This window comes from Sorex fumeus, unplaced genomic scaffold (assembly GCF_029834395.1).
Source record: "Sorex fumeus unplaced genomic scaffold, SorFum_2.1 ptg000051l, whole genome shotgun sequence".
NCBI classification, from domain to species: Eukaryota; Metazoa; Chordata; class Mammalia; order Eulipotyphla; family Soricidae; genus Sorex; species Sorex fumeus.
In genome coordinates, this window is record NW_026606108.1 from 4963874 (window position 1) to 4978168 (window position 14295).

General features: G+C 53.9%; 1 protein-coding gene across 1 annotated transcript in view; it reads right to left on the reverse strand.

Moving 5' to 3' along the window:
• ENTREP2 (endosomal transmembrane epsin interactor 2) overlaps positions 1-14003 on the reverse strand; it is a 144701-nt gene extending 130698 nt beyond the window's left edge. The window contains exon 1 of the mRNA XM_056124458.1: positions 13726-14003. Within this exon, the coding sequence (XP_055980433.1) occupies positions 13726-13929 (204 nt within the window). The 5' untranslated portion in view covers positions 13930-14003. The remainder of the gene's footprint in view (positions 1-13725) is intronic.
• Between the last annotated feature and the right edge of the window lie 292 nt (positions 14004-14295).

Genomic DNA, 14295 nt, shown 5'->3' on the forward strand with positions numbered 1-14295 from the left:
CACCCATCCACACATCCACACATCCATCCATTCACCACATACCCATCCCTTCATAAACACATCCATCCATCCATTCATTCACCCATCCATCATCCATTCACCCATACATCCATGCATGGCTTCATCTATCATCCATCCATCCATCCATCCATCCATCCGTCCATTCATTTATACATCCATCCATCCATCTGTCCATGAATGCACCCATGCATGCATCCATCCACTGATACACACATGCATTCACTAATTCATCCATCTACATGGACGTATCCATCCACTCATGCACTCATGCATTCACTCACTCACGCACGCGTGCACCCATTCATTCACTCATGCATCCATCCCTTCATACATGCAGCAAACACTGACCAGGTGTCTGGTACCCATGACAGAAAACTATCAGCTCCCTTACAGATGGGGAAATGGCAGCTGAGAGAAGGTGGTCTACCCACCACCACAGAGCAGATACAAGAGCTCACAGGGCACTCGAGTGTGACAACCTACTGTGAGATATCTCCCTCCTGCCAGGCTTCCCCTTAGACTTGAATCTGATCCAACGTAGACCTGCTTTAAAAAGGGGGGTGGAGACACCACAGCAGGTAGGGCGCATGTCTTGCAGCGGGCTGACTCGGTTTCAGTCCATGGCACCCCATTCAGTCCCGGGCCCAGAGCCCTGTCAGGAGTGACCCCTCAGGACACCAGGAGTAAACCCTGAGCACTGCCAGTGTGTGTGTGTGTGGGGGGGGGGGGGTAGTGAGGAAGGAAAGAGGGAATGAGACCCAGGATTCCTCCCAGGAGTTCTTGACTAATGGAGCTGGCAGTTCAGTGGGAGGGTCTAAGGCTGGTCCGGCAGTGCCAGGGCTTACATGGTGATCCCAGCAGTGCTCCAGGGCCTCCTGGGAATGAAACAAGGGTGGCCCACATGGGCAGCATGTAACTGAAACCCTCCACTGCATTCCCTCAATGCATTCCTAGCCACACCCAGCAGTGCTCAGGGCTCCCTTCTGGCGGCGTTCGTGCTCAGTCTTCCATCTCCCCCAGACCTCGGCGCCCTCCTTCCCCCTTGGCACTGGCTGAGGGCCTCCCCTCCTGTGCCCCGCGAAGGCACTTTTCAGGCAAGCTGTCTCGGGCACTGTGCGTTGTGCCCAGAGGGAGATGATGCTCCCAGAAAGCTGTGCAGGGGCCAAGCTCCCGGGAGGCGCTCTTTGTTCTGAGGCAGTCAGTCCCCAACCCCCCCCCCCCCCCCGCAAAGCCATGAGTGACCCTGAATAAGGACGCATGACTGGGCACCATGGCCGGCACCGGGGCTCCTGAAAGCCCCAAGAAAATGGGTCCATTTAAATGCTACAAAATGCTGATGGGACGGTGCCAGCAGGTGGTGAAAGGGCAGGTGAAGAGATTTTGGAAAGCAGGAACAGAGTGAGGGGAAGCGGGGTGGGGCCCCTCCTGTTGTCCAGTCCCCAGTCCACGGGGGAGGGCAAGGATGAGGAGAGAGACCTGGGCAGCTACAGGGCCGAGTGGCACAGATCCGAGACACGGGTCCGAGGCAGGAGGGCGAGTGACTCAGGCCCGCGCATGGTGGAGAGAGAGTTCTGAGAGGGGGCTGCTGTGTTGGGCAAACCCCAGACCATAGGTCCTGGGAGCACAATCAAGAGGGTGGTCCGCGGGACTAAAGAGGGTCCTGCGGGTCCCCCACCCTATTGATTTTCTGCTCTTGCAGAAACCAGAAGAACACTGTGAACACCAAAGAGATGAGCTTTCCAGCCGGGCGGCTCGCAAAGCCAGGATGGACTGGTACAGATGCGCAGATACAAATGAGGTGGGCAAGGGGGCACTGACCAGGCAGCAGGCCCTTGTCTACCCCCAGGCATGGCCACATGTGGCACAGGGTGGAGCAGTTAAGGGAAGTAGGTTAAACACCCCCTCCGACCAACCAGCCTTCCACCAGTTCACCAAAGTCCAGTCAGGTCTGCAAGCTCCAGCATAAAATCCTGAAATCACAAAGGAAGACACAGAACGCTCAGTACAACGAATCCCAGAGCACAGCACCTCAGAATTCAGGGATCACCTGCATTTAAAAAATTTTTTTAAATTTTGGGCTGGAGCGATAGTACAGAGTGGAGGGTGTTTGCCTTGCAGGCAGCCGACCCAGGTTCAATCCCCAGCATCCCATATGATCCCCTGAGCACCGCCAGGAGTAATTCCTGAGTGCAGAGCCACAAGTAACCCCTGTGCATCACCAGGTGTGACACAAAAAGTCAAATAATAATAATAATAATAATAATAATAATAAAGTTTAAATTAAAAATAAATAAGTAAAATAAAAATTTTAATTATATTTTATTTTTATAAAGTAATTCACAATATTTCATTACATTTAATATTCGAACACAAATCCCACCACCATTACACCTTCCCATCACATATTTTGGATGTTTCCAAAACATATTTTGGATGTTTCCTTCCCAAACCCCAATTCCTGCCCCAAAGCAGAACCGAAATAATTTATTTTGTATTGTTTGTTATGAATAAACTGCTGAAAATGCTCCAAAAAAGTTTCCCTTGAGGAAAGTAAGTGAAGATTGTTGTATTTCACCCAAGGACCATTAAGCCCTTCTATAAGAGATCAATAACATGTTTTTAAAAAAAAATCTCAGGGCTAGGACGAAGAGACGTTACTGGGGCCTGCTCGAGGCAATCAACGAATAACAGGATGGTTGTGATTGTGATTGTGTGAACATGTTTTTAAAAGTTGAGCCTTAGACTCACCTGCTTTTTTTTTCACAAGTGAAACTAATGCCAGCCTGGAGTGGGTGTGCACAGGTCTTGCATGCTCCAGGCCCCCTGAGCACCCCCGGGCCCATGAATCGAGCACTCAACCACCAGGATCACTCGCCAGCTCCTTAGGGCCAGGAATGGCACCCAGACCTCCTGAGAACATTGGGGAGCCATCCCCCCACCACCCAAAACACAACCAGAAAATGAGACAAGAACTAAGAAGCCCTGGCAGGAGAACATGAAGGCATTAATCACGATTCAGCCGTGCAGACAGAGCATGCACGGGCCCCGCGCCCCCATCTGCTGCAGCTCAGCGCTCGGTTCCAGCGAGGCTTGGAAGCCGCAGACTTGGCGCCCGGAAAGGCACCAGCAACAGGGGGCTGCAGTGAGGGGCCCGGCCCGGGGCCTCTGTGTGGGCCTGTCTGATTGTGTACGGAACACATATCCAGTAAGACGGCTCCTCTCCCTCACCCTGCGGGCTCGGGGGTTCGTTCCACGGCCCAGGCCTGAGACTTTGTTGTTGTTGTTTCTTGAGGTGACACCTGACAGTGCTCGAGGATCACCCCTGACAGGGAACGGGACCCCACATGCGGTGCCAGGGATCAAACCTGGCTGGCCCTCTACTCTCTCTCCGGCCCTATGCCTGCTTTCTGAAACTTCAAAGATGAGGCTGATGACACTGCAGAAAAAAAAAATCTCTCAAGTGGTAAAAAACAAAGACACAGAAAAGAGAAGGAAAATGTCAAGATATGTAGAAAATCACACAGGAGGTCTGACGTCTGACCAACCCGGAGTTCCGTTCAAAAATGACAGAAGCGGGGGCTGACCGATAGTACAGCCATGCAAACCGAAGACCCCGGGTCAATCCCTGGCACCCCACAGAGTCCCACGAGCCCTGCCAGGACTGATCCCCCAAGCACAGAGCCAGGAGTGAGCCCCGAGCACAGAGCCAGGAGTGAGCTCTGAGCACCGAGCCCGGAGTGAACCCTGAGCACAGAGTCAGGAGTGAGCCCCGAGCACAGAGCCAGAAGTAATCCATAAGTGCAGAGCCAGGAGGGATCCCTGAGCACAGAGCCAGGTCTGAGCCCCGAGCACTGCCTGGTGTGGTCCTTGTACAGACAGATAAAGAGTGGAAGAAGTATGCTAAGGTACTTCACCGCATCACTGGCCTGTGAAGCAGCAGGCCCATCACCTGAGGCCATGCGAACTCGATGCCCACCAGGCGTAGCTAGCTGCCTGCAGTGCCAGGGGACGGCCAAACCAACCAAGCGTGCGTGGACAGGCCATGCCCAGTCTCCAGAGCCCAGGGCTGCCTCCCCTGCAGCAGACCGGAGCTTGTGAGTCCCACGTGCAAGGGCTCATCTCCCCCCGCTCATCTCTCCCACCACACACCTAACAGGCTCCTGGGGGGGGTGGGGGGGGGAGAGTCAGTTGCTTCCCATGCGCTCAGGCTGGAAAGCTCCAGCTCCATCCTGCCACAAAATAAGAAAACAAAAACAAAAGCCCCTTTCCCAGCGAAAGGTCCTCTGCGAAAGGTCTGACCTCATGGAAACGTCTGTGGCTCTGTGTCTACAACAGTGGTGACACATCAAGTGTATTTTTTTTTAAGCAAGAATGGTGGTAACAGTCAATACAGTGGGATCTAACATTGAGAGCCTGGGAGATGTGGAAGATGGTCACTGGATTATGACAAAAGTCATCCAGAGTGAGCAGGTTACATCCACAGACATTTGCACACAGAACAACATGACAGTATGGGGGCTGGAGCGATAGCACAGTGGGCAGGGCATTTGCCTTGCACGTGCTGACCTGGGTTTAATTCCCAGCATCCCATAGGGTCCCCTAAGCATCGCCAGGAGTAATTAATTCCTGAGTGCAGAGCCAGGAGTAACCCCTGAGCATCGCCGGGTGTGACCCAAAAAGCAAAAAAAAAAAAAAAAGAAGAACAACTTGACGGTAAAGCATACCCCACATGCACGAGGATTCGAGCGATAACATGGAGAGAATGATCTGACACACCTGCCGAGTATTGTGACAGAGACCAAGAAAAGATCCAGATCTGAAAACATTCCACATGGACTTGTGCTTTCTCCAACTACCCAGGCCACAATCACTGACCATCAGAGAAGAAATTCTGAACAAAGCACCAACACCTCACTTCCACCACTCAACAAACTGTGCCTGGTAAGTAAGTCACATTCTGCGGAGCTCCGAGATCAAGGACAAAACTCAAAAAGAAGGTACAGATATCTAAGATGGAACATCAGTACGAGAGCGTGATTCCAAAAGGTAAGCGCTATAAATAGACCATTATTGAAAATCTCAATTATAATTGCTTACAGCTAAATATGCAACTGGCAAATAGAGAAAATAAAATATAGAGAAATGTTATTACAAGAAGGCAAAGAAGAGGACCTTAGTGGCCAGAGATTAAGAGTACAGGGACTGGGATGGAGCCATAGTACAGTGGGGAAGGTGCTTGCCTTGCATGCGGCCGAGCCTGGTTCGACCCCAGGTATCTCACAAGGACCCTGGAGCCCTGCCAGGAGTAGTTTCTGAGTGCAGAGCCAGGAGTCATCCCTGAGCAGAATTGGGGGTGGTCCAAGAACAAAAACACAAAAATGAACAAACCAAAAAGAGTGCAGGGAGTAGGGAATTTCCCTGTATGCAGCTGAATCCAGTCCCATCCCTGCCTCCACATTTATCACTGCAGGGAGTAAACCCTTAGCCCAAAGCTGGAAATAGCCACTGAGCACCACTGCCCCCAAAGAGTGGACATCAACAGATCAACGGTGACAGTAACAAGCGAGGCACAATTTTTAAGAACTAGAAAACAAAACTAAGAGTGGCTGAAGAAGACAAGCTGAATAGCATATTGCCAAAGAAAATGAATGGTCATTTAGCATCTATCATTTTAAACAAGGTTGAAAATGCTTCCCAATGAGCACTTTTCAGAAACGGAGCCATCCTTGCCGACCCACAGAGAAATGAAGAGGAGTCGCCGGCTGATGGCAGGAATCCAGCACCAGCTAGCAAGACCCCCCAGAGACAGACCACGTTTGCATGCAGGTCTGAATCGCAAACCCAGACCAGCTGTCGGTGACCACAGAAGAGTACCTCCCCTCCCACAGCATGGATACAAGGTCAAGGAAGAATCTAGAAAAGATTATTCTAGAAAACCCAGGAATATTCAACAGCAGGAAGGCAGCAACCCACTCCAGTACATCGATAACGAAAGGCGAGAAGCCCAGAGCTGATGGCAATGTGAGAAGAACCTGGCAGTTATTTTTCTGAGAATCCTGGAGAGAATAAGCCTGGCGCAGTCAGACTTCCAAGCTCCTGGTTTTAATACTAGGCTGGAGAGACGGTGGGGGAAACAGTGATAAGGAACATTTGGGGGATAAAGATCTCAAATATTTTCAATTGGTCGATGCAAGATCTACACACGGACCATGGGTCATAGCATCACATCGGGGTTGATCCCCCTTCTATTATGCACGTGAGTCTTGTATTGGGGGATATGCGCAGTTTTATTTAGGGCCAAAAGGCACGTATCGAAGACTCGAAAGTGATTCAGGACGAATTGATGGATGAGAAAGTCCATCCATCAATTGACCCACCCACTAATGGACTGAGTGGGGCTTGGAGGTTTAGAAATAATAAAGCTAATGAGGCGAAGTGTTGATCATTGGGAAATCTGGGTTAAGGGCCTAAGGGATTCTCTGGCCTTATTTGTTTTGCAACTTGGCTGCAAGTCTGAAATGGAAGCACAACACAAGACATGAGAATGGCCTGTGTCTTCAGAAATAAAGATGCGATCCCATGAAAGTGAGGAAGTGAAGGCTGTTTCCCCTAAAACTGAGATGAAGGCAGGCCCATTTCCTGTCACTCGTTGGACATTTTAAGATTTCAATTAACTGCAACGTGAGACAGTCATGAGCAAGAAAGTAGAAACCAACCTTTAAATATGAAGAACTACTGTCCATGAAGGAAGAAATGCATCACAAACATGAAGGAAATCTGGAAAGCCCAAGAGGCCCACTTTAAAAATAAAGACAAGTGAGAAGACTTTGAAGGGAAAGAAACAAAATCCTTGTGTCTGCAGAGGAAGTGCTGCAGGGGACAGTCCCTGGCTTGACAGGCACAGCACAGGGCTAGGTGACACAGTCCATGCATCAGACAACAGCTCCCACCAGCCCACCCAGTGCTACACACATCACACAACAGCACCCATCAGCCCACCCAGTGCTACACACACATCACACAACAGCACCCACCAGCCCACACGGTGCTACACACACATCACACAACAGCGCCTACCAGCCCACCCAGAGCCACACACACACATCACACAACAGCACCCACCAGTCAACCCAGAGCCACACACACACACACACACCACACAACAGCACCCATCAGCCCACCCAGTGCTACACACACATCACACAACAGCACCCACCAGCCCACACGGTGCTACACACACATCACACAACAGCGCCTACCAGCCCACCCAGAGCCACACACACATCACACAACAGCACCCACCAGCCCAAGCAGTGCCACTCAAAACTGCAATACACTTTACACGGCTGGCGCAGCACCCACTGGCAAAGCCTTAGGATGCACCACCCTGCCCAACAAACACTTATGCCGCATCGATAAGACACCCAGTGGTGGGCCAGGGTTCCATCCTGACACCCCATATGGTCCTCCAAGCCCTGCCGGGAGTAACCCCTGAGCACAGAACCTGGAGGAAGCCCCGAGCAATGCCGGGTGTGGCCCCACTGAACCAAAAATAATGATGATAAAATAAAAATGATGAGTGTGAGTCGGGGCCCGAGGTGTGGCCGGTGGGAAGGGACCTTCTGGACAGCTGCAAAGCCCTCAGCGTGATCCCAGGACCACAGCTCTTGGAGCAGTCAGTCCCTCTGGGGAAAGGGGCTCTCTCCTGTGCATTGTCATCTGCCCAGCTCCTTTTTGAGGGTCCCTTTATTTTTAGCCTAAGTCTCTGCCTTCGCGGCCTCTCTCTGGTTCCTGCACTGTGAGTCTGCCCGACAAACTCTGTCATCTGGGTTAACGAGGCCCAATTACACGTGTGCCCCAGCCGGGCGCTGCCAGGGCGCTGCCAGGTTCTGATGCTTAGATCTGAACCCTGGGCCCCCATGTGGGCTGCCGGCCCGCAATTCTCTCCTGCGCTCCCTGGGTTCCGCAGGAAGGATCCGGGTTCCAGAGGCCAGGCTGTGTGATTACCAGGATGAGCCCTGCACCCCCCACCCCCCTCCTTTGAGACATCTCACTGCCCAGATTGGAATGCAATTAGCTCGTGACTCCTCCTTGAGCCCAGCTTTGCAGAAACCAGCCTTTTTCACTACCAGTGTTAACTCGGCATTAATCTTCAGTCTTAAATAAACTTGACCTTCTACTCCTGTTTCTTTGACTCTGACACGGTTCCCATCCCCACTGAGACGCCTGCCACTGTGCAGGTGCTGCCGGTGCTCCATGTATTACCCGCATCCGACCATGGATGAGGGCATGTGTCAACGTGCTGACCCCCAAGCTCTCAGTGTGGTTTATAAAGTCAGAGAGAGTCACAGTTTGCCATGTGAAGCACTGAGGCGCTTTTTCAACTCATTCATCATCGTTTTCTTGTGTGTTTGTGGGGGTAGGGGGGCAATGGAGTAGTTTGGGGCCACACCCAGTGTTGGCTCAGGGTTGACTTCTGGTTTTGTGCTCAGGGATCACTCCTGGCTGTACTCCAGAGGTCACATGGGGTGCTAGGGATCAAATGGGCAACTTATTTCATCATTGTCTGAAGTTCAGAGACCCTGAATGTTTGATCCCTGGTGATGCAGAGAGAGAGGAGAGAGAAGAAAAAGTCAAATAAGTAAAGGCACATGAGGATTGATGAAGACTGTACAAAATTCCTTCAAGTTCCAAACTAGGTCTGATGCCCAACAGACAGGCCAGGGAGGGAGGCGATGGCTTTGCATGTGGCTGACCCCTGTTCAATCTGCAGCACCACAGGGGTCCCCTAAGCACTGCCAGGAGTCAGCACTGAATGCCACCAGATGTGGCCCCCAAACAAACACAAATAGGAGGTCTGTGAGTTTCATATTTAAAGGACACCCCCAAATAAAAGGTGCGGGCTCACATGGCACACGTATGACAGTCACTCCAACGTTCTGGTCTCAAGGACAAAGGCCTGAGCAACAGCACAACGGGGAGGGTATTTGTCTTGCACGCAGCTGACCCAGGTTCGATCCCCGGCATCCCATAGGATCCCCGAACCCACCAGGAGTGATTCCTGAGTGCAGAGCCAGGAGTAAGCCCTGAACACTGCCAGATGTGACCCCCAAAACAAAATAAAAAAACAAAAATATCTAGCCACTCGTGGTCTCAGGAACAGGAAGCAGAGACACAGTGTGGTGGGCTAAGTAGGCTTTGGGGGTGGGAAGCTGGACTCATGGTCCCCCAAGCACCACCAGGCATCACCCCAAGCACAGGTTTTCCGTCCCACCTCTATTCCCATTTCGGCTTTCACAGGTACCCACTTGCTCTTGTGTTCCTTCTCATTACATCTTCCTTTCCAAAATTCCTTTCCTGTTATCCTTCCCCACCTTCATTTCTCGTTCAGGTCCTGGCACCACCTATGGTTCCCCCAGTACTGCAGAAGCGACCCCTAAACATCCAGCTAGGAGTAAACCCTGAGCACCCCTGCAGGTGGCCCAAAAGCTCCCCCCCAAAAAAAAATCCATAAAGACACTTTAAAGGTAAAGGTAAAGGCCCTCCCGTTGTTCGTCGATTTGCTCGAGCGGGCCCAGTAACGTCTCCATTGGAGATTTTGTTGTTACTGTGTTTGGCATATCGAATACATCACGGGGAGCTTGCCAGGCTCTGCCGTGTGAAATGAAAATATCTGCAATATATGAGGAAGTCCTCAGCGCTCAGACCGATCTGAGTGCTGATCTAAGTTCCAGAAGACCCTACCTTCCATGACATGGACAGAAATGTCAAGCTGGCTAGCCCGGCAGGGCCGAGGGTGGGGACCCCAGTAAGGTCTCTATGAACAGGAGAGATGAGTGCTTGTGAAAATTAAGTCAGCAAAACCCAACCAAATTCGCAATCTGAATATCTTTCACGTTGAAATGCCACTCTGGGGCACTTAATCTGAGAATGCATGCCCTGGCGTCAGAGCTGCAGTCCGGAGAGACACAGAACCAATGACTAGAACATTCTAGAGAGACACAGAACCAATGACTAGAACATTCCCAGAAGAGAAGCATAATAAACACATGCCGGGGGCACTTATTAAGTCATTACAAATAATAGGAATGGGGCTGGAGAGATAGCATAGCAGGTAGGGTGTTTGCCTTGCATGCGGCCACCTGGGTTCGAATCCCAGCATCCCATATGGTCCCCTGAGCACCGCCAGGAGTAATTCCTGAGTGCAGAGCCAGGAGTAACCCCTGTGCATCGCCAGGTGTGATGCAAATAATAATAATAATAATAATAATAGGAATTAGAACGACAGAAGATGATAGGGAATAGAAAAAAATTGAAGACACAAAGGACGTGTGTGGTATCATCTTCTTGACCTTTTTTTAAATGAAGGAAAGCAATTCTGCACAAAAACATAAATTCGAGTGTTTTTTGTGATTGTCACAGCAAATGTGATCCTGTTTACCAAAACAGGTTTCCTCCAAAGAGAGAACAAGGAGAGAAGGAGATGTGGTTCTCATTTTCTTTACCTTCTTCTGTGTTTTCCATTCTTACAAGCATACATTGCTTTTGAGTGCGAAAGTAATCCACTAGTGCATCTTCTGTTACCTATTTATCTATTTATTTATTTTTATTTGGGAGCCACACGGTGGTGCTCAGGGTTTGCTCCTGGCTCTGTGCTCAGAATCCTTCCCAAAGGGGCTCAGGGGTCCCTATGGGGTGGCAGGGATCAAATCCGGATTGGCTGTGTACAAGGCAAGTGCTCTGTCTGAAGAGATGGTATCTGGGGAGGGACAGTACACAGGGAGGGACAGTACATGGTGAGAGACGGTACACGGGGAGGGGTAGTACAGAGAGATGGTACACAGGGTAAGGCAACTGCTTTGCATGTGGCTAACCGAATATTGTCCCGAAAGCACCAACAGCCAGAAGTAATGCTGCCACCTCCTTGGGCAGCCTGGAGCCCCCAGGAGGGCAGGTCATACTAATACTTGCTCAAGGTCACTAGCTAGAAGCAGTCATGGTCCGGTTCAGACCCAACACTCAGACTCTAGGAGGCACTCCCCTAACCATTAGATTTAATAGCCCCTCAGCACGGGTGGAGGGGATGGACCTAGTGTGGGGGGGTGAGGAGAGGGGGATGGATGAATGAGTTGAGTAATTGGCCCTGCCCCCTGGGGTGACCACCACCCATCTGTAAGAAGTGAGGATGACTCTTGGCCCCTGCCCTGGGCCCTTTCACTGGACAGTTGGTGCTTGTCCTGAGGCCTTTACTGGGCCACTGGGGCTGGCCCGGGGGTACAGCTGGGTGAGGCCAATTCCTCCACTGCATCTAAACAGATAGATACAGAGGAACAAAGGGAGGGAGGAAGGAAGGGAGGATGGGGTGGGTCCATGGATAGATGGATGATGCAGAGGATAAAGGGATGGATGAATGAGTGGAAGTAGAGATGGAAGGACGGACAGATGAATGAGTGAAGGGATGGATAGGTGGGAGGGTGGGTATATGTGTAAATGGATGGAGGGATGGGCAGATGGATGGAGGGATGGGCAGATGGAGGGAAGGATGGGCAGATGGAGGGATGGGCAGATGGATGGAGGGATGGAGATGGATGGAGGTATAGGTAGAGGGCTTGAGGAATAGGTAGAGGGATGATGGAGGGATGGAGGAAAGATGAAAAAGTGGATTATGGGTGGGTGTGTAGATGAGTGGGTGGGTGGAAAGATGGATGAGTATGTAATGATGGAGGGATGGGTGGGTGGGTGAGGGATGAGTGGATGGAGGGTGGACAGAGGGACGAGGTACAGATGGTGATAGGGTGGACAGAGGGACACAGCTAGGACAGGCGGGCAGTCACAGGTGTGCATCCCGCAGGCTCTGCTGCCCTGAGGGAGCCTGACCCACACCTACTCACTGCTCTCTCCGCATATGAGCTTCTCAGCAATAGCTGCCGAGACGTTCTGGGCTCTGTCTTTATCCTAGTACCTGAGCTCCCCGCCCCTCCACACCCACAGTCAGTGCTCAGCAGTGGCGGGAACTGCGTAACTCTCACCTTTGCCACAGGGCCTGTGTTGCACAGAAATCACGGAAGGGCCTAGAAGGCCAGTTCGAGAGGCCATACCTGGTGAGCGAGCACCCTCCACCCTACAGCCGGCCACCCCATGCCCATTCACACCCACCACTCACGATGTCCTCACACCCCAACGAGTGCCTCCCCAGCCTTGAGGGTCAGCGAGGGACCAGTGCGCCCACTCATGACCAGGCACTCTTCAAACCTGTCCTGGCCCAGTCAGGCCCAAAGGAGGTCAGTGCACATGGGGTTAATAGAGAGTAAGGAGCAAAAAGGCCCTCAAGGAAGTGGACGAGAAGGGTGAGATCCACGACTACAGACCCCTGGATGAGGGGCAGGGGGTGGGGGGAGGTGGTGTTCAGCAGCAGAGCAATTGCCTTGCAGGCACAAGGCCCCAGTATGACACACGCAGCAACTGACGGAAGCACAGCTCAGTGAATTTGTGGGCACCCCTGCCCCAAACAGATGAATGGGTCTTTGCGGAATTCCTCCGAAGCCTGGCTATCTTTAACTCTTTCTTCAGGCTGGCACGAAGTGAATGCCCTGATCTCACACCAACAGCGTTTTTCCTGTGACATATTCTCCCTTTTCATTTCTCCACCAAGGGTCCTTTGAGTCTTATTTTTAAATCCTCTCATTGCCCGGGGAGTGGCAGAGTCAGGTAAAGGTAAGCCGGGACGGTGGGAGGCGCTGGGGGGTCAGCCTGCCTCCCGGGGGCAGAGCCTGCAGTCCACCATGAGAACAACGCATATTAACTAGGGCTAAACACTGAGCAACAGATGTGCAGAGACTATATATAGTGGCTGGTCTGAGTCATGCTCGAGTCCCCTCCAGTGGCCCTTCTCGCAGGGAGCTTCCACGGGTCCCCTCGGGGATGTGAGATCAGCCTTACACCTTGAGACCATGAAGGACTGCACCCAGCTCCCGGGGTGTCCCTTCCCCCCAGCCCCCCGCCCATCCCTCGGTCACTCATTTAAAAGCCCAGGCAACAGGGCATGAGAACAAAGCTCAACACGAAAAGAAACAAAACCCAAACAAACAGAAAAAAGGAAACAGCTGGATAGAATCTGGACCTTTCAGAACTCGGGAACAGAAAGAAGAATTTCCGCAAAGGCTGGGGTGGAGGTGGGGTGGGCTTGGGGCGGGGACGCCAGGCTGCGGTGACTGGGACGCCCCTAATAGGCACTTAGAAACCAAATGCAGGCGCGCGTCAAGGACTCTGGGACCCTGGACCCGGTGCCCTGACCACCTGTCGGTCCCTGTGTGTGTCCTTTGCCACCGGGGCGGGAATACCCCCAGTAAGCACTATTATGGGGTCGAATTCCTGGCCGGTCGCTCCTATGCCTTCATCCCCGGATGCTCTCCTTCGGGGTCAATAGCCCGAAAACCGGCCCGGGCGCCCCGGCCCACGCGGGCCATCCCCCCCGCGGCCCCGCCGGCCCCGCCGCCCAGCCGGGCGTCCGGGAAACGCCAAGTCCCCGCGGCCGCCGCGCCGGGTGCGCCCAGGGAGCCGTCCAGGGCGCGCCCCGCGCCGGGCCCGCAGCGCGCGAGGGTCCCGCCGCCGGCCCCGCAGGAAAAGTAAGTGCGGGGCCCCGCGCGGGGGACGCGCGCCGGGCGGACCCGGAGTGGGGCAGCGCCCGCGCCCAGGGACACTCACCGAGAAGCCGGCCCAGAAGGGGCAGGAGTGGCGGACGCGCGCCGAGGTGGTGAGCGCCAGCGCGGCGAAGCTCACGGCCACGATGAGGCATCCGAGCGCCATCTGCGTGGCCCCGAGCGCCAGCACGATGCGGGAGCGGCCCGGGCACGGGCGCAGGCGGGACAGGCTGCGGGGCAGCGCGCGGGGCGCCCCGGCCCGCGGCATCTCAGCGCGGGGCCCCGGCCAGTGGCGCCGCGCGCGGGGACGGGCGCCCCGGGGGCCGCCCGCAGCCGCCGCCGCCCGGGCCCGCGCCCATCGCCGCTCCGCAGGGCCGCCGGCCGCGCCGCACCGCCCGCCCGCCCGCGCGCTCCCCGGTCCGGGCGCGGGCGCGAGCCAACGCCGGGCGCGAGCCGCAGCGTCAGGCGCGGGGCCGGGGCCGAGCGCGGCGCGCGGGCGCGCGGCAGGTGCGGGGGCGCCCGCCCTGCCCCGCGCCGGCCCCGCCGCTCTGCGGCGCCGAATCCCGGCTCCGGGGTTTCCCGGGCCCCGGCCGTGAACGCGGCCCCCACCCCCGGGCTGGGCAGGTCCCACTCC